Source organism: Panulirus ornatus, chromosome 44 (assembly GCF_036320965.1).
Source record: "Panulirus ornatus isolate Po-2019 chromosome 44, ASM3632096v1, whole genome shotgun sequence".
Lineage (NCBI taxonomy): Eukaryota > Metazoa > Arthropoda > Malacostraca > Decapoda > Palinuridae > Panulirus > Panulirus ornatus.
The window spans coordinates 12,263,506-12,283,667 of NC_092267.1; the positions used below are offsets into that span (position 1 = coordinate 12,263,506).

At 42.2% G+C, this 20,162-nt stretch overlaps 1 protein-coding gene across 15 annotated transcripts in view; it reads right to left on the reverse strand.

Moving 5' to 3' along the window:
- Positions 1–20,162, reverse strand: part of LOC139762749 (trithorax group protein osa-like) — a 437,278-nt gene that overhangs the window by 225,181 nt on the left and 191,935 nt on the right. For all 15 annotated transcript variants that reach the window (XM_071687843.1, XM_071687851.1, XM_071687853.1 and 12 more), the window contains one exon: positions 16,748–16,971. In XM_071687843.1, the coding sequence (XP_071543944.1) occupies positions 16,748–16,971 (224 nt within the window). The remainder of the gene's footprint in view (positions 1–16,747; positions 16,972–20,162) is intronic.

A 20,162-nucleotide genomic window follows, 5' to 3' on the forward strand; every position in this document is an offset into this window, starting at 1 on the left:
AGCATTCCGCCAATCCTCAGGCACCTCACCATGAATCATACATACATTAAATAACCTTACCAACCAGTCAATAATACAGTCACCCCCTTTTTTATCAAATTCCACTGCAATACCATCCAAACCCGCTGCCTTGCCAGCTTTCATCTTCCACAAAGCTTTTACTACCTTTCTCTGTTTACCAAATCATTTTCCCTAACCCTCTCACTTAGCACACCATCTCGACCAAAACACCCTTTATCTGCCACTCTATCATCAAACACATTCAACAAACCTTCAAAATACTCACTCCATCTCCTTCTCACATCACCACTGCTTGTTAACACCTCCCCATTAGCCCCCTTCACTGAAGTTCCCATTTGCTCCCTTGTCTTACGCACTTTATTTACCTCCTTCCAAAACATCTTTTTATTCTCCCAAAAATTTAATGATACTCTCTCATCCCAACTCTCATTTGCCCTCTTTTTCAACTCTTGCACCTTTCTCTTGACCTCCTGCCTCTTTCTTTTAGACATCTCCCACTCATTTGCATTTTTTCCCTGCAAAAATCATCCAAATGCCTCTCTCTTCTCTTTCACTAATAATCTTACTTCTTCATCCCAACACTCGCTACCGTTTCTAATCAACCCACCTCCCATGCTTCTCATGCCACAAGCATCTTTTGCGCAATCCATCATTGCTTCCCTAAATACATCCCATTCCTCCCCCACTCCCCTTACCTCCATTGTTCTCACCTTTTTCCATTCTGTACTCAGTCTCTCCTGGTACTTCCTCACACAAGTCTCCTTCCCAAGCTCACTTACTCTCACCACTCTCCTCAACCCAACATTTTCTCTTCTATATATACATCAATATATATTTATATTTATTTATTTACTTATTTTGCTTTGTCGCTGTCTCCCACGTGTGCGAGGTAGCGCAAGGAAACAGATGAAAGAAATGGCCCAACCCACCCCCATACACATGTATATACACACACGTCCACACACGCAAATATACATACCTATACATCTCAATGTACACATATATATATACACACAGACACATACATATATACTCATGCACATCATTCACACTGTCTGCCTTTATTCATTCCCATCGCCACCTCGCCACACATGGAATACCATCCCCCTTACCCCTCATGTGTGCAAGGTAGCGATAGGAAAAGACAACAAAGGCCTCATTCGTTCACACTCAGTCTCCAGCTGTCATGCAATAATGACCGAAACCACAGCTCCCTTTCCACATCCAGGCCCCACACAACTTTCCATGGTTTACCCCAGACGCTTCACATGCCCTGATTCAATCCACTGACAGCACGTCAACCCCAGTATACCACATCGATCCAATTCACTCTATTCCTTGCCCTCCTTTCACCCTCCTGCATGTTCAGGCCCCGATCACTCAAAATCTTTTTCACTCCATCTTTCCACCTCCAATTTGGTCTCCCACTTCTCCTCGTTCCCTCCACCTCCGACACATATATCCTCTTGGTCAATCTTTCCTCACTCATTCTCTCCATGTGCCCAAACCATTTCAAAACACCCTCTTCTGCTCTCTCAACCACGCTCTTTTTATTTCCACACATCTCTCTTACCCTTACATTACTTACTCGATCAAACCACCTCACACCACACATTGTCCTCAAACATCTCACTTCCAGCACAACCACCCTCCTGCGCACAACTCTATCCATAGCCCACGCCTTGCAGCCATACAACATTGTTGGAACCACTATTCCTTCAAACATACACATTTTTGCTTTCTGAGATAATGTTCTCGACTTCCAAACATTCTTCAAGGCCCCCAGGATTTTCACCCCCTTCACCACCTTATGATTCACTTTAGCTTCCATGGTTCCATCCACTGCCAGACCCACTCCCAGATATCTAAAACACTTCACTTCCTCCAGTTTTTCTCCATTCAAACTTACCTCCCAATTGACTTGACCCTCAACCCTACTGTACCTAATAACCTTGCTGTTATTCACATTTACTCTTAACTTTCTTCTTTCACACACTTTACCAAACTCAGTCACCAGCTTCTGCAGTTTCTTACATGAATCAGCCACCAGCGCTGTATCATCAGCGAACAACAATTGACTCACTTCCCAAGCTCTCTCATCCCCAACAGACTTCATACTTGCCCCTCTTTCCAAAACTCTTGCATTCACCTCCCTAACAACCCCATCCATAAACAAATCAAAAAACCATGGAGACATCACACACCCCTGCCACAAACCTACATTCACTGAGAACCAATCACTTTCCTCTCTTCCTACACGTACACATGCCTTACATCCTCGATAAAAACTTTTCACTGCTTCTCACAACTTGCCTCCCACACCATATATTCTTAATACCTTCCACAGAGCATCTCTATCAACTCTATCATATGCCTTCTCCAGATCCAGAAATGCTACATACAAATCCATTTGCTTTTCTAAGTATTTCTCACATACATTCTTCAAAGCAAACACCTGATCCACACATCCTCTACAACTTCTGAAACCACACTGCTCTTCCCCAATCTGATGCTCTGTACATGCCTTCACCCTCTCAATCAATACCCTCCCATATAATTTACCAGGAATACTCAACAAACTTATACCTCTCTAATTTGAGCACTCACTCTTATCCCCTTTGCCTTTGTACAATGGAACTATGCAAGCATTCCGCCAATCCTCAGGCACCTCACCATGAATCATACATACATTAAATAACCTTACCAACCAGTCAATAATACAGTCACCCCCTTTTTTATCAAATTCCACTGCAATACCATCCAAACCCGCTGCCTTGCCAGCTTTCATCTTCCACAAAGCTTTTACTACCTTTCTCTGTTTACCAAATCATTTTCCCTAACCCTCTCACTTAGCACACCATCTCGACCAAAACACCCTTTATCTGCCACTCTATCATCAAACACATTCAACAAACCTTCAAAATACTCACTCCATCTCCTTCTCACATCACCACTGCTTGTTAACACCTCCCCATTAGCCCCCTTCACTGAAGTTCCCATTTGCTCCCTTGTCTTACGCACTTTATTTACCTCCTTCCAAAACATCTTTTTATTCTCCCAAAAATTTAATGATACTCTCTCATCCCAACTCTCATTTGCCCTCTTTTTCAACTCTTGCACCTTTCTCTTGACCTCCTGCCTCTTTCTTTTAGACATCTCCCACTCATTTGCATTTTTTCCCTGCAAAAATCATCCAAATGCCTCTCTCTTCTCTTTCACTAATAATCTTACTTCTTCATCCCAACACTCGCTACCGTTTCTAATCAACCCACCTCCCATGCTTCTCATGCCACAAGCATCTTTTGCGCAATCCATCATTGCTTCCCTAAATACATCCCATTCCTCCCCCACTCCCCTTACCTCCATTGTTCTCACCTTTTTCCATTCTGTACTCAGTCTCTCCTGGTACTTCCTCACACAAGTCTCCTTCCCAAGCTCACTTACTCTCACCACTCTCCTCAACCCAACATTTTCTCTTCTATATATACATCAATATATATTTATATTTATTTATTTACTTATTTTGCTTTGTCGCTGTCTCCCACGTGTGCGAGGTAGCGCAAGGAAACAGATGAAAGAAATGGCCCAACCCACCCCCATACACATGTATATACACACACGTCCACACACGCAAATATACATACCTATACATCTCAATGTACACATATATATATACACACAGACACATACATATATACTCATGCACATCATTCACACTGTCTGCCTTTATTCATTCCCATCGCCACCTCGCCACACATGGAATACCATCCCCCTTACCCCTCATGTGTGCAAGGTAGCGATAGGAAAAGACAACAAAGGCCTCATTCGTTCACACTCAGTCTCCAGCTGTCATGCAATAATGACCGAAACCACAGCTCCCTTTCCACATCCAGGCCCCACACAACTTTCCATGGTTTACCCCAGACGCTTCACATGCCCTGATTCAATCCACTGACAGCACGTCAACCCCAGTATACCACATCGATCCAATTCACTCTATTCCTTGCCCTCCTTTCACCCTCCTGCATGTTCAGGCCCCGATCACTCAAAATCTTTTTCACTCCATCTTTCCACCTCCAATTTGGTCTCCCACTTCTCCTCGTTCCCTCCACCTCCGACACATATATCCTCTTGGTCAATCTTTCCTCACTCATTCTCTCCATGTGCCCAAACCATTTCAAAACACCCTCTTCTGCTCTCTCAACCACGCTCTTTTTATTTCCACACATCTCTCTTACCCTTACATTACTTACTCGATCAAACCACCTCACACCACACATTGTCCTCAAACATCTCACTTCCAGCACAACCACCCTCCTGCGCACAACTCTATCCATAGCCCACGCCTCGCAACCATACAACGTTGTTGGAACCACTATTCCTTCAAACATACCCATTTTTGCTTTCTGAGATAATGTTCTCGACTTCCACACATTCTTCAAGGCTCCCAGGATTTTCGCCCCCTCCCCCACCCTATGCTTCACTTCCGCTTCCATGGTTCCATCCGCTGCTGATGATACAGCGCTGGTGGCTGATTTATGTGAGAAACTGCAGAAGCTGGTGACTGAGTTTGGTAAAGTGTGTGAAAGAAGAAAGTTAAGAGTAAATGTGAATAAGATCAAGGTTATTAGGTACAGTAGGGTTGAGGGTCAAGTCAATTGTGAGGTAAGTTTGAATGGAGAAAAACTGGAGGAAGTAAAGTGTTTTAGATATCTGGGAGTGGATATATATACATATATATATATACATAAGGTTGAGGGTCAAGTCAATTGGGTGGTAAGTTTGAATGGAGAAAAACTGGAGGAAGTAAAGTGTTTTAAATATCTGGGAGTGGATCTGGCAGCGGATGGAACCATAGAAGTGGAAGTGAATCATAGGGTGGGGGAGGGGGCAAAAATTCTGGGGGCCTTGAAGAATGTTTGGAAGTTGAGAACATTATCTCGGAAAGCAAAAATGGGTATGTTTGAGGGAATAGTGGTTCCAACAATGTTGTATGGTTGCGAGGCATGGGCTATGGATAGAGTTGTGTGCAGGAGGGTGGATGTGCTGGAAATGAGATGTTTGAGGACAATATGTGGTGTGAGGTGGTTTGATCGAGTAAGTAATGTAAGGGTAAGAGAGATGTGTGGAAATAAAAAGAGTGTGGTTGAGAGAGCGGAAGAGGGTGTTTTGAAATGGTTTGGTCACATGGAGAGAATGAGTGAGGAAAGATTGACCAAGAGGATATATGTGTCAGAGGTGGAGGGAACGAGGAGAAGTGGAAGTCCAAACTGGAGGTGGAAAGATGGAGTGAAAAAGATTTTGAGTGATCGGGGCCTAAACATGCAGGAGGGTGAAAGGTGTGCAAGGAATATAGTGAATTGGAATGATGTGGTATACCGAGGTCGACGTGCTGTCAATGGATTGAACCAGGGCATGCGAAGCGTCTGGGGTAAACCATGGAAAGTTCTCTGGGGCCTGGATGTGGAAAGGGAGCTTTGGTTTCGGTGCATTATTACATGACAGCTAGAGACTGAGTGTGAACGAGTGGGGCCTTTGTTGTCTTTTCCTAGCGCTACCTCACACACATGAGGGGGAAGGGGGTTGTTATTCCATGTGTGGCGGGGTGGCGATGGGAATAAATAAAGGCAGACAGTATGAATTATGTACATGTGTATATATGTATGTTTGTGTGTGTATATATATATATATATGTGTACATTGAGATGTATAGGTAGGTATATTTGCGTGTGTGGACGTGCATGTATATACACGTGTATGTGGGTGGGTTGGGCCATTCTTTCGTCTGTTTCCTTGCGCTACCTTGTTAACGCGGGAGACAGTGACAAAGCAAAATAATAATAATAATAATAATATATATTTACTAGAAAGGATCACAATTTTGCACATGATCAAGTATATTCCTAAGAGTAAACAGGGGAAAATGAAACATGATAAGTTCCCAAGTGCACTTTCAAGTAATAATCACATCAACAGGAGAGATACAAGAAAGAAATATGTCAGTTGATATACAACAAAGAGACGTAGCTAGGGCGCCATTTGGTAAACATTCGTCTTGGACAATCACTTGTTTATAGATATATGTGGATTGAACCAGGGCATGTGAAGCGTCTGGGGTAAACCATGGAAAGTTTTGTGGGGCCTGAATGTGGAAAGGCGGTGGTTAAGCACGATAAAATAAAAATAACCATGTCTCCATGGTTGTTTAATTTGTTTATGGATTGGGTTGTTAGGGAGGAGAATACAAGAGTTTTGGAGAGAAGGGCAAGTACGCAGTCTGTTGTGGATGAAAGGGCTTGGGAAGTGAGTCAGTTGTTGTACGCTGATGATACAGGGCTAATGGCTGATTCGGGTGAGAAAATGCAGAAGCTGGGAACTGAGTCTGGTAAAGTGTGTGAAAGAAGAAAGCTGAGAGTAAATGTGAATAAGAGCAAGGTTATTAGGTACAATAGGGTTGAGGGACAAGTCAATTGGGAGGTAAGTTTGAATGGAGAAAAACTGGGGGAAGTGAAGTGTTTTAGATATCTGGGAGTGGATTTGGCAGCGAATGGAACCATGGAAGCGGAGGTGAGTCATAGGTTGGGGAGGGGGCGAAAGTTCTGGGAGTGTTGAGAAATGTTTGGAAGGTGAGAACATTATCTCGGAAAGTAGAAATGGGTATGTTTGAAGGAATAGTGGTGCCAACAATGTTATATGGTTGCGAGACGTGGGCTATAGATAGGGTTGTGCAAAGGAAAGTGGATGTGTTGGAAATGATATGTTTGAGGACAATATGTAGAAGGAGGGGGTTTGATTGAGTAAGTAATGAAAGGGTAGGAGAATGAGTGGTAATAAAGACTGTGGTTGAGAGAGCAGAAAAGGGTGTATTGAAATGGTTTGGTCACATGGAGAGAATGAGTGAGGAAAGATTGACCAAGAGGATATATGTGTCAGAGGTGGAGGGTACGAAGAGAAGTGGGAGGCCAAATTGGATGTGGAAAGATGGAGTAAAAAAGATTCTTAGTGATCAAGGCCTGGACATGCAAGAGGGTGAAAGGCGTGCAAGGAAGAGAGTGAACTGGAACGATGTGGTATACCGGGGTCGACGTGCTGTCAATGGATTGAACCAGGGCATGTGAAGCGTCTGAGGTAAACCATGGAAAGTTTTGTAGGGCCTGGATGTGCTAAGGGAGCTGTGGTTTCCGTACATTATACATGACAGCTAGAGACCCGAGTGTGAACGAATGTGGCCTTCACTGTCTTTTCCTAGTGCTACTTCACGCCCATGCGGGGGGGAGGGGGTTGTCATTGCATATGTGGTGGGGTGGAGCTGGAAATGGATAAAGGCAGGAAGTATGAATCATGTACATGTGTATATATGTATATGTCTGGGTACGTATATAAATGTATACGTTGAAATGTATAGGTATGTATATGTGTGCATGTGTGGACGTGTATGTATATACATGTGTATGTGGGTGGGTTGGGCCATTCTTTCATCTGTTTCCTTGCACAACCTCACTAACACAGGAGATAGCGACAAAGTATAAATGAACAAATATAAATATATATCGTACTTAATGACCATCTCCCATGTTAGCGAGGTACCGCAAGGAAACAGATGAAAGAATGGCCCAGCCCAATCACATACACATGTATATACATAAATGCCCACACATTCACATGTACATACCTATACATTTCAAAGTTTTTTATCTATCTATTTATTTTGCTTTGTCGCTGTCTCCCGCGTTAGCGAGGTAGCACAAGGAAACAGATGAAAGAATGGCCCAACCCACCCACATACACATGTATATACATACACGTCCACACACACAAATATACATACCTATACATCTTAACGTATATATACACACAAAGACATATACATATATATATACATGTACATAATTCATACTGTCTGCCTTTATTCATTCCCATCGCCACCTCACCACACATGAAATAACAGCCCCCTTCCCCCTTATGTGTGCGAAGTAGCGCTAGGAAAGGACAACAAAGGCCCCATTTGTTCACACTCAGTCTCTAGCTGTCATGTAATAATGCACCGAAACCACTGCTCCCTTTCCACATCCAGGCCCCACACAACTTTCCATGGTTTACCCCAGATGCTTCACATTCCCTGGTTCAAACCATTGACAGCACGTCGACCCCAGTATACCACATCATTCCAATTCACTCTATTCCTTGCATGCCTTTCACCCTCCTGCATGTTCAGGCCCCAATCACTTAAAATCTTTTTCACTCCATCCTTCCACTTCCAATTTGGTCTCCCACTTCTCATTCCCTCCACCTCTGACACATATATCCTCTTGGTCAATCTTTCCTCATTCATTCTCTCCATGTGACCAAACCACTTCAAAACACCCTCTTCTGCTCTCTCAACCACACTCTTTTTATTACCACACATTTCTCTTACCCTATCATTACAAATCCACTCCCAAGTATCTAAAACACTTTACTTCCTCCAGTTTTTCTCCATTCAAACTTACCTCCCAATTGACTTGACCCTCAACCCTACTGTACATAATAACCTTGCTCTTATTCACATTTACTCTTAACTTTCTTCTTTCACACACTTTACCAAACTCAGTCACAAACTCAGTCACCAGCTTCTGCAGTTTCTCACATGAATCAGCCACCAGTGCTGTATCATCAGCGAACAGCAACTGACTCACTTCCCAAGCTCTCTCATCCACAACAGACTGCATACTTGCCCCTTTCCAAAACTCTTGCATTCACATTCCTAACAATGCCATCCATAAACACATTAAACAACCATAGAGACATCAAATACCTCTGCCGCAAACCAACATTCAATGAGAACCAATTACTTTCCTCTCTTCCCACACGTGCACATGCCTTACATCCTCGATAAAAACTTTTCACTGCTTCTAACAACTTGCCTCCCACACCATATATTCTTAATACCTTCCACAGAGCATCTCTATCAACTCTATCATATGCCTTCTCCAGATCCATAAATGCTACATACAAATCCATTTGCTTTTCTAAGTATTTCTCACATACATTCTTCAAACACCTGATCCACACATCCTCTACCACTTCTGAAACCACATCGCTCTTCCCTAATCTGATGCTTTGTACATCCATTCACCCTCTCAATCAATACCCTCCCACATAATTTCCCAGGAATACTCAACAAACTTATACCTCTCTAATTTGAGCACTCACCTTTGTCCTCCTTGCCTTTGTACAATGGCACTATGCAAACATTCTGCCAATCCTCAGGCACCTCACCATGAATCATACATACATTAAATAGCCTTACCAACCAGTCAACAATACAGTCACCCCCTTTTTTAATAAATTCCACTGCAATACCATCCAAACCCGCTGCCTTGCTGGCTTTCATCTTCCACAAAGCTTTTACTACCTCTTCTCTGTTTACCAAATCATTTTCCCTAACCCTCTCACTTTGCACACCACCTTGACCAAAACACCCTATATCTGCCACTCTATCATCAAACAATTTCAACAAACCTTCAAAATACTCACTGCATCTCCTTCTCACATCACCACTACTTGTTATCACCTTCCCATTAGCCCCCTTCACTGAAGTTCCCATTTGTTCCCTCGTCTTACGCACTTTATTTACCTCCTTCCAAAACATCTTTTTATTCCCCCTAAAATTTAATGATACTCTCTCACCCCAACTCTCATTTGCCCTCTTTTTCACCTCTTGCACCTTTCTCTTGACCTCCTGCCTCTTTCTTTTATACATCTCCCACTCATTTGTATTATTTCCATGCAAAAATTGTCCAAATGCCTCTCTCTTCTCTTTCACTAATAATCTTACTTCATCTCACCACTCACTATCCTTTCTAATCTGCCCACCTCCCATGTTTCTCATGCCACAAGCACCTTCTATGCAAGCCATCACTGCTTAACTAAATACATCCCATTCCTCCCCCACTACCCTTACCTCCTTTGTTCTCGCCTTTTCCCATTCTACACTCAGTCTCTCTTGGTACTTCCTCATACAAGTCTCTTCCCCAAGCTCACTTACTCTCACCACTCTTTTCACCCCAACATTCTCCCTTCTTTTCTGAAAGCCTCTACAAATCTTCACCTTCGCCTCCACAAGATAATGATCTGACATCCCTCCAGTTGCACCTCGCAGCACATTAACATCCAAAAGTCTCTCTTTTGCGTGCCTATCAATTAACACGTATCCAATAACACTCTCTGGCCATCTCTCCTACTTACATACGTATACTTATGTATATCTCTCTTTTTAAACCAGGTATTCCTAATCACCAGTCCTTTTTCAGCACATAAATCTACAAGCTCTTCACCCCATGTATACCAATTATTCCCTCAACTGCCACATTACTCACCTCTGCATTCAAATCACCCATCACTATAACCCGGTCTTGTGCATCAAAACCACTAACACACACATTCAGCTGCTCCCAAAACACTTGCCTCTCATGATCTTTCTTCTCATGCCCAGGTGCATATGCACCAATAATCACCCATCTCTCTCCATCAACTTTCAGTTTTACCCATATCTATCTAGAGTTTACTTTCTTACACTCTATCACATGCTCCCACCACTCCTGTTTCAGGAGTAGTGCTACTCCTTCCCTTGCTCTTGTCCTCTCACTAACCCCTGAGTATACTCCCAAGACATTCCCAAACCACTCTTCCCCTTTACCCTTGAGCTTCATTTCACTCAGAGCCACAACATCCAGGTTCCTTTCCTCAAACATACAGTCTATCTCTCCTTTTTTCTCCTCTTGGTTGCATCCACATTTCAATGTATACCTACAAATACATATGCAAACATATATATATATATATATATATATATATATATATATATATATATATATATATATATATATATATATACATGTACATATTCATACTTGCTTCCTTCATCCATTCCTGTCGCCACCCTGCCACACATGAAATGAGTAAATGAAGCAAAGTGCGTCGGTGAGGAATGGGAGGTATTTAGGGAAGCAGTGCGTGCATGTGTGAGAGATGGATGTGCCATGCATATGGTAGGAGGTGGACAAGTTAGAAAGGGTACCGAGTGGTGGGATGATAAGTAATGTTGCCAAAGAAAAAGAGAGAGGTACTAACAGGAAAGGAGTACAACTGATTGGGAGATGTATAAGTGAAAGCAGTTGAAGGTCAAGAGGAAGGTGTGTGGACAAATGGGATCATTGATAAAATGGGTAAATGGAGAAGTGGTAACAAAGTAGCAATGAAGTGAAGAGGAGAGAGAATGAGTATTCTGAAGAACTGATGGTGTTTTCATTCTAAAAACAGTTTAATATGTTTGATGATATGGTTGCAGATCAAAGGTGTTTGATTCAGAGTGGCGTGCAAAGTAAGTCATGAAGAGTGATTTCATGGAGAGAAGTAGAAATAAAAACCTTGCATACGATGTAAATTAGCAAAGCGGTTGGAGTGAATAGTATTGCCAGTTGAATTCCTTAATAATGGCAGTGACTGTGCTGTTGAGTAGTTAGTTAGGATTTTCAATGTATGTATGGATCACCGAGAGGTGCCTAAGGATTGGCAGAATGTATATATAGTGCCACTGTATAAATAAAATGGGGGATACAGGCCAGTATTCAGGTATGACTTTATTGAGTATAAGTGATGAGTCATATGGGATAGTAGTAATTGGGAGGATGAAGGCATGTAGAGTGCATGATATATGGGAGGAACAAAGTGGTTTCAGAAGTGGTAGAGGATGTGTGGATCAGGCATTTGCTTTAATGAATGCGAGTGAGAAATGCTCAAAAGAAACATGAATTCTATATGGCATTTATGGATCTGGAGAAAGCATATGGTAGGGGTGACAGAGATACCTTGTGGAGGAACTTAAGAATATACAGTGTAGGAGGAAAGCACTAGAAGCAGTGAGAAGTTTTTATCAAGTGAGTAAAACATGTGTATGAGTAGGAAGAAAGGAGAGTGAATGGTTCCAGGTGAAGACTGGTCTCCAGCAGGGGTGTTTTACATCACCATGGCTGTTAAATTTGTTTCTGGATGGGAAGGTGAGGGAGGAAAATGCAAGTCTTGGAGGCTGGCACAAGTATGCTGCCTGTGGGAACTGAGATGGCCTGGGAAGAGAGTCAGTTGTTATTTGCTGATGATACAACACTGGTGGCAGATTCAAGTATGAAACTGCAGAAGCTGGTGACTTAGTTTGGAAAGGTGTGTAGAGAGAAAGTTGAGAGTAAACATGAATAAATTAAGGTAACTATATTTAGTAGAGCAGAGGGAGAGGTTGGCTGGGATGTGAGTTTGAATGGAGAAAAAAAATTGAAGGAAGTAAATTACTTTAGATAACTGAGAGTGGACATCGCAGTGAATGGAACCATGGAAGCATAAATGAATCACAGTGTGGGTGAGGGGCAAACGTTCTGGAAGCACTGAAGAATGAGGAAAGAGTGTGTGTCATCTCGGAGGACAAAAATGGGTATGTTTTTCAAGTACAGCTGTCCCATCATTATCATATGGATGTGAGGCACGGGCTGTAGAAAAGGCTGAGCAGAGGAGGGTGGGTGTGCTGGAAATGAAATGTATGAGGACAATATGTGATGTCTCGTGGTTTGAGCAAGTAAATAATAAAAGGGAAAGAAAAAGTTGTGATAATCAAAAGAGCATGCTTGAGAGAGCTAAAGAGAGTGCTGAAAAAGTTAGGAAATACAGAGAATGAGAGAAATGGATGACAAAGAGAATGTGTGAGTCAGAAGTGGAGGGAACGACGGGAACAGGGAGACCAAATTGGAGATGGAAGGATGGAGTTAAAAAGATTTTGAGAAACCCTTGCCTGAACGTGCAGGAGGATGAAAGGTGTGAACTGAACAGCATGAATTGGAATGATGTGGTATACAGGGGTGAAAGGAGAAACTTAAGAGTAAATGTGAATATAAGCAAAGGTTATTAGGTTCAGTAGGGTTGAAGGACAAGCTAATTGGGAGGAAAGTTTGAATGGATAAAAATTGGAGGAAGTGAAGTGTCTTACATATCTGGGAGTGGACTTGGCAGCAAATGGAACCATGGAAGCATAAGTCATAGGGTAGGGGAGGGGGTAAGGTTCTGGGAGCAATGAAGAATGTGTGGAAAGTGAGAAAGTTATCTTAGACAGCAAAAATGGATATGTTTGGAAGAATAGCAGTTCCAACAACATCATTCGGTTGTGAGGCATGGGTTATAGATAAGGTTGTATGGAGGAGGGTGGATGTGCTGGGAACAAAATGTTTGAGGACAGTATGTCATGTGAGGAGTTTTGATTGAGTAAGTAATGAAAGGGTAAAAGAGATGTGTGGTAGTAAAAAGAGTGTGGTTGAGAAAGCTGAAGAGGGTGTCGAAATGGTTTGGACATATGGAGAGAATGAGTGAGGAAAGGTTGACAAAGAGGATGTGTCAAAGGTAGAGGGAACAAGGAGAAACAGGATACCAAATTGGAGGTGGAAACATAAAGTGAAGAACATTTTGAGCGATTGGGGCCTGAGCATGAAAGAGGGTGAGAGGTGTGCTAGGAGTAGAGTGAATTGGAACGATGTAGTATACTGGGGTTGACGTGCTGTCAATGGACTGAAATGGGGCATATGAAATGTCTGGGACGTACGATAGAAAGGTTTGTGAGGCATGGATTGGATAGGGAGCTGTGGTCCTGGTGAAATACACATGACAGCTAGAGACCGAGTGTGAATGAATGTGGCCATTTTTTGTCTGTTTTCGTGGCGCTACTTCACTGAAGCAGGGGGTAGCAATGCTGTTTCCTGTGGGGCAGGGTAGCGCCAGGAATGGATGAAGGCAAGCAAGTATGAATGTGTACATGCGCATATACGTACATGTCTGTGTATGATTATGTATGTATGTGTGTATAAGCCAATATGTATATGTATGTATATCATATATATGTATATGAGTGGATGGGCTATTCTTTGTCTTTTACCTGGCGCTACCTCGCTGATGCAGGAAACGGCAATCAAGTATAACAAAATATATATATTATTTTTTTTTTATTTTGCTTTGTCGCTGTCTCCCGCGTTTGCGAGGTAGCGCAAGGAAACAGACGAAAGAAATGGCCCAACCCACCCCTATACACAATGTATATACATACACGTCCACACACGCAAATATACATACCTATACATCTCAATGTACACATACATATACACACACAGACACATACATATATACCCATGCACACAATTCACACTGTCTGCCTTTATTCATTCCCATCGCCACCTCACAACACATGGAATACCATCCCCCTCCCCCCTCATGTGTGCGAGGTAGCACTAGGAAAAGACAACAAAGGCCCCATTCGTTCACACTCAGTCTCTAGCTGTCATACAATAATGCCCGAAACCACAGCTCCCTTTCCACATCCAGGCCCCACACAACTTTCCATGGTTTACCCCAGACGCTTCACATGCCCTGATTCAATCCACTGACAGCACGTCAACCCCGGTATACCACATCGATCCAATTCACTCTATTCCTTGCCCTCCTTTCACCCTCCTGCATGTTCAGGCCCCGATCACACAAAATCTTTTTCACTCCATCTTTCCACCTCCAATTTGGTCTCCCACTTCTCCTCGTTCCCTCCACCTCCAACACATATATCCTCTTGGTCAATCTTTCCTCACTCATTCTCTCCATGTGCCCAAACCATTTCAAAACACCCTCTTCTGCTCTCTCAACCACGCTCTTTTTATTTCCACACATCTCTCTTACCCTTACATTACTTACTCGATCAAACCACCTTACACCACACATTGTCCTCAAACATCTCATTTCCAGCACATCCACCCTCATGCGCACAACTCTATCCATAGCCCACGCCTCGCAACCATACAACATTGTTGGAACTACTATTCATTCAAACATACCCATTTTTGCTTTACAAGATAATGTTCTCGACTTCCACACATTCTTCAAGGCTCCCAGGATTTTCGCCCCCTCCCCCACCCTATGATTCACTTCCAATTCCATGGTTCCATCCGCTGCCAGATCCACTCCCAGATATCTAAAACACTTTACTTCCTCCAGTTCTTCTCCATTCAAACTTACCTCCCAATTGACTTGACCGTCATCCCTACTGTACCTAATAACCTTGCTCTTATTCACATTTACTCTTAACTTTCTTCTTTCACACACTTTACCAAACTCAGTCACCAGCTTCTGCAGTTTCTCACATGAGTCAGCCACCAGCGCTGTATATATATATATTTTAGATATCTGGGAGTGGATCTGGCAGCGGATGGAACCATGGAAGCGGAAGTGGATCATAGGGTGGGGGAGGGGGCGAAAATCCTGGGAGCCTTGAAGAATGTGTGGAAGTCGAGAACATTATCTCGTAAAGCAAAAATGGGTATGTTTGAAGGAATAGTAGTTCCAACAATGTTGTATGGTTGCGAGGCGTGGGCTATGGATAGAGTTGTGCGCAGGAGGGTGGATGTGCTGGAAATGAGATGTTTGAGGACAATGTGTGGTGTGAGGTGGTTTGATCGAGTAAGTAACATAAGGGTAAGAGAGATGTGTGGAAATAAAAAGAGCGTGGTTGAGAGAGTAGAAGAGGGTGTTTTGAAATGGTTTGGGCACATGGAGAGAATGAGTGAGGAAAGATTGACCAAGAGGATATATATGTCGGAGGTGGAGGGAACGAGGAGAAGTGGGAGACCAAATTGGAGGTGGAAAGATGGAGTGAAAAAGATTTTGTGTGATCGGGGCCTGAACATGCAGGAGGGTGAAAGGAGGGCAAGGAACAGAGAGAATTGGATCGATGTGGTATACCGGGGTTGACGTGCTGTCAGTGGATTGAATCAGGGCATGTGAAGCGTCTGGGGTAAACCATGGAAAGCTGTGTAGGTATGTATATTTGCGTGTGTAGACGTATGTATATACATGTGTATGGGGGTGGGTTGGGCCATTTCTTTCGTCTGTTTCCTTGCGCTACCTCGCAAACGCGGGAGACAGCGGCAAAAAAAAAAAAAAAAAAAAAAAAATGTTGAAATGCATAGGTATGTATATGTGCATGTATGGACGTGTATGTATATATGTGTGTATGTGGGTGTGTTGGGCCATTCTTTCGTCTGTTTCCTTACACTACCTCGCTGACACAGGAGACAGTGACAAAGTATAACAAATATAAAAATAAATATAGTGTGTGTGTGTGTGTTACTAGACTCCATCTGCTCAAGGTTATACTACACATGAAAAGTTACCTCTAGTGAAGCTGTATCATTAGGAACACAATCTTGTCAAACAACTTCTCACCAAAGGAAGTCTACATTTCCCTGCTGCTGAAAGTAGTGCAACCTTGAGCTGCAGGAGCTTTTAGAAAGAATCCGGGTAACTAGGGAACTCTTTCATAGAAATCATATAGCTCCTGGGGTAATTATATATATATATATATATATATATATATATATATATATATATATATATATATATATATATATATATATATATATATATATATCAATTAATTCAATTCTAACATGTCTATCAAAAACTGATACTGTACCAGTGTTTTCCAAACAAATATGAAATCATGACCTGCCAGATGAATATAATGATGAAAACTCAAATATCATTCCTTTAAACTGAACAAATTTAAATATTAAAAGAACCTATTTCTCCTTTCAAACCAATCAAAACATCCAAATAAGAGCCTGAGGGGCATTATCTTATTCCTCAAATGAGACCCAAGGGTTCATCCTACCGTCTGTGTGCTAGGGCTTCTCGGCCAACCAGGAGAATTCACGGTCTCAAACTCGTCCTGCTGAGAGTTCATGGATGCAGCACCTGGTGATGGGGCAGAGTTGATGGGAGTGGGTGGGTGGGAAGGTGGATGTTGCCCACCTGGCATCCCACCTGGCATGCCTGCTCCACCCATAGGGCCATCCTTATGAGGCTTTGGAGTACCTGATCGGTCTTCCCCTGATGCTGTAAGGTTAATGCATCAATGTGAATAATGAAAACAGATATCGTCAAACTTTGTGGGTTTGTGCTAACTTTTGTGGAAGAATCTACAAAGAAATAAATGAGCTCATGTTTGCATATACATCTTTTAAACAGTTCCAGAAACAATGCACTGAAACTTTTCAGCTAAAAAAGCAAGTATGGAAACATTATGATCATAAATTATTGCAGGAAACCACTCATCTTTCAGTGGTGATACATGAAGCAGTTACATTTTTATCATATGCAATAGCAATGCAATTTCTTGCAAGAAAATCAAATAGCATTCAATTCCAGTCTGTAAGATATACAACATGAACTGGTGGTTCTTTCTGTTGAAACATCAAGGCTTAAAAACTTGCAGTGTGATGTCACACACTTAATGCCAGTTATGCTGTTTATTAACAGCAACTGATTTTCAGTCACTATTATTTCTAACATATTCCCATTTACATGGGGTGTATCATTTCACAGAGACCCTTCTCAACCAATATCAATTGTGCTACAGTAACCATAAGCTCCCACTTAAGACTGAACTATATGTACTTCATCAATGATATAAATTTTAATTCACAAAGCTTACCAACAGCAATAAAAAATGTTTATCAAAAACTTATCTGATGCTATTTATCTGCTATCTATAAAACATCAGTTACTCCCTTTCTAACTCACTAGGGTGGATCAAGTACATTCAGCCTCCTTTTAATCAACCATACACATCCTCAATCCAAGCTCACTATTAAAAGAGAAACCTGACCTTCCACAAATTAAAAAAAAGTGCTTCTTCTTGTTTCACTTTGAACAATAAGTCAGTTGACATCAATGTCTCCATTCATACCACAAGAATACACAAAATGGTCCTATTTCATCAAAACACAAAAATTCAATTCTCACATTAACTCTATCCATCTCTTCAGCAATCTACCTATCCTCCTTGTACCCTCTACTGTATTGAAATATTTCTTCTTGACCAACTATCATCTGCCATACATTCTACATAACCATGCCATCCAAAATGACTTTCATCCATGAGTAAAATATTTCTAAATACCTTCTCACATATTCATTCAATCCAAATCTTAAAAATACAGTGCAAAATATCCATTTCTACTGCACTGAAAGCTTTGCGGAAGACGAAAGCCGGCAAGGCAGCAGGTTTGGATGGTATTGCAGTGGAATTTATTAAAAAAGGGGGTGACTGTATTGTTGACTGGTTGGTAAGGTTATTTAATGTATGTATGACTCATGGTGAGGTGCCTGAGGATTGGCGGAATGCGTGCATAGTGCCATTGTACAAAGGCAAAGGGGATAAGAGTGAGTGCTCAAATTACAGAGGTATAAGTTTGTTGAGTATTCCTGGTAAATTATATGGGAGGGTATTGATTGAGAGGGTGAAGGCATGTACAGAACATCAGATTGGGGAAGAGCAGTGTGGTTTCAGAAGTGGTAGAGGATGTATGGATCAGGTGTTTGCTTTGAAGAATGTATGTGAGAAATACTTAGAAAAGCAAATGGATTTGTATGTAGCAATTATGGATCTGGAGAAGGCATATGATAGAGTTGATAGAGATGCTCTGTGGAAGGTATTAAGAATATATGGTGTGGGAGGAAAGTTGTTAGAAGCAGTGAAAAGTTTTTATCGAGGATGTAAGGCATGTGTACGTGTAGGAAGAGAGGAAAGTGATTGGTTCTCAGTGAATGTAGGTTTGCGGCAGGGGTGTGTGATGTCTCCATGGTTGTTTAATTTGTTTATGGATGGGGTTGTTAGGGAGGTAAATGCAAGAGTTTTGGAAAGAGGGGCAAGTATGAAGTCTGTTGGGGATGAGAGAGCTTGGGAAGTGAGTCAGTTGTTGTTCGCTGATGATACAGCGCTGGTGGCGGATTCATGTGAGAAACTGCAGAAGCTGGTGACTGAGTTTGGTAAAGTGTGTGGAAGAAGAAAGTTAAGAGTAAATGTGAGTAAGAGCAAGGTTATTAGGTACAGTAGGGTTGAGGGTCAAGTCAATTGGGAGGTGAGTTTGAATGGAGAAAAACTGGAGGAAGTGAAGTGTTTTAGATATCTGGGAGTGGATCTGGCAGCGGATGGAACCATGGAAGCGGAAGTGGATCATAGGGTGGGGGAGGGGGCGAAAATTCTGGGGGCCTTGAAGAATGTGTGGAAGTCGAGAACATTATCTCGGAAAGCAAAAATGGGTATGTTTGAAGGAATAGTGGTTCCAACAATGTTGTATGGTTGCGAGGCGTGGGCTATGGATAGAGTTGTGCGCAGGAGGATGGATGTGCTGGAAATGAGATGTTTGAGGACAATGTGTGGTGTGAGGTGGTTTGATCGAGTGAGTAACGTAAGGGTAAGAGAGATGTGTGGAAATAAAAAGAGCGTGGTTGAGAGAGTAGAAGAGGGTGTTTTGAAGTGGTTTGGGCACATGGAGAGAATGAGTGAGGAAAGATTGACCAAGAGGATATATGTGTCGGAGGTGGAGGGAACGAGGAGAAGAGGGAGACCAAATTGGAGGTGGAAAGATGGAGTGAAAAAGATTTTGTGTGATCGGGGCCTGAACATGCAGGAGGGTGAAAGGAGGGCAAGGAATAGAGTGAATTGGAGCGATGTGGTATATCGGGGTTGACGTGCTGTCAGTGGATTGAATCAAGGCATGTGAAGCGTCTGGGGTAAACCATGGAAAGCTGTGTAGGTATGTATATTTGCGTGTGTGGACATATGTATATACATGTGTATGGGGGGGGGAGCCATTTCTTTCGTCTGTTTCCTTTCGCTACCTCGCAAACGCGGGAGACAGCGACAAAGTATAATAAAAAAAATAATATTATTTTCTATCTACACTGACCTACATACTGCCTTACTTCAGTGTAAGGACAAGAACTATTGCATGTTCTAAGCCAATTTTTTCTCTTTATCAGGCCTTTCAATGCACCATCATATTTTCTCTATTGCATGACTATACACTGATCTTCAGCTTTCCCATAGTCATACTACCTAAATTTTACCCAAAAATGTTTGAGCTCATCTAAAACTCATCCTCTCATTCAAATACCATCATAGCATTATCTACATAAAATACAGGAATTTCCATCTTATTTTCTCCATGGCTATGCATCACACAACAATCACCGTACCTTGTTCTTATCTCAGCAATGCCTCATCCACAAAAACATTAAAT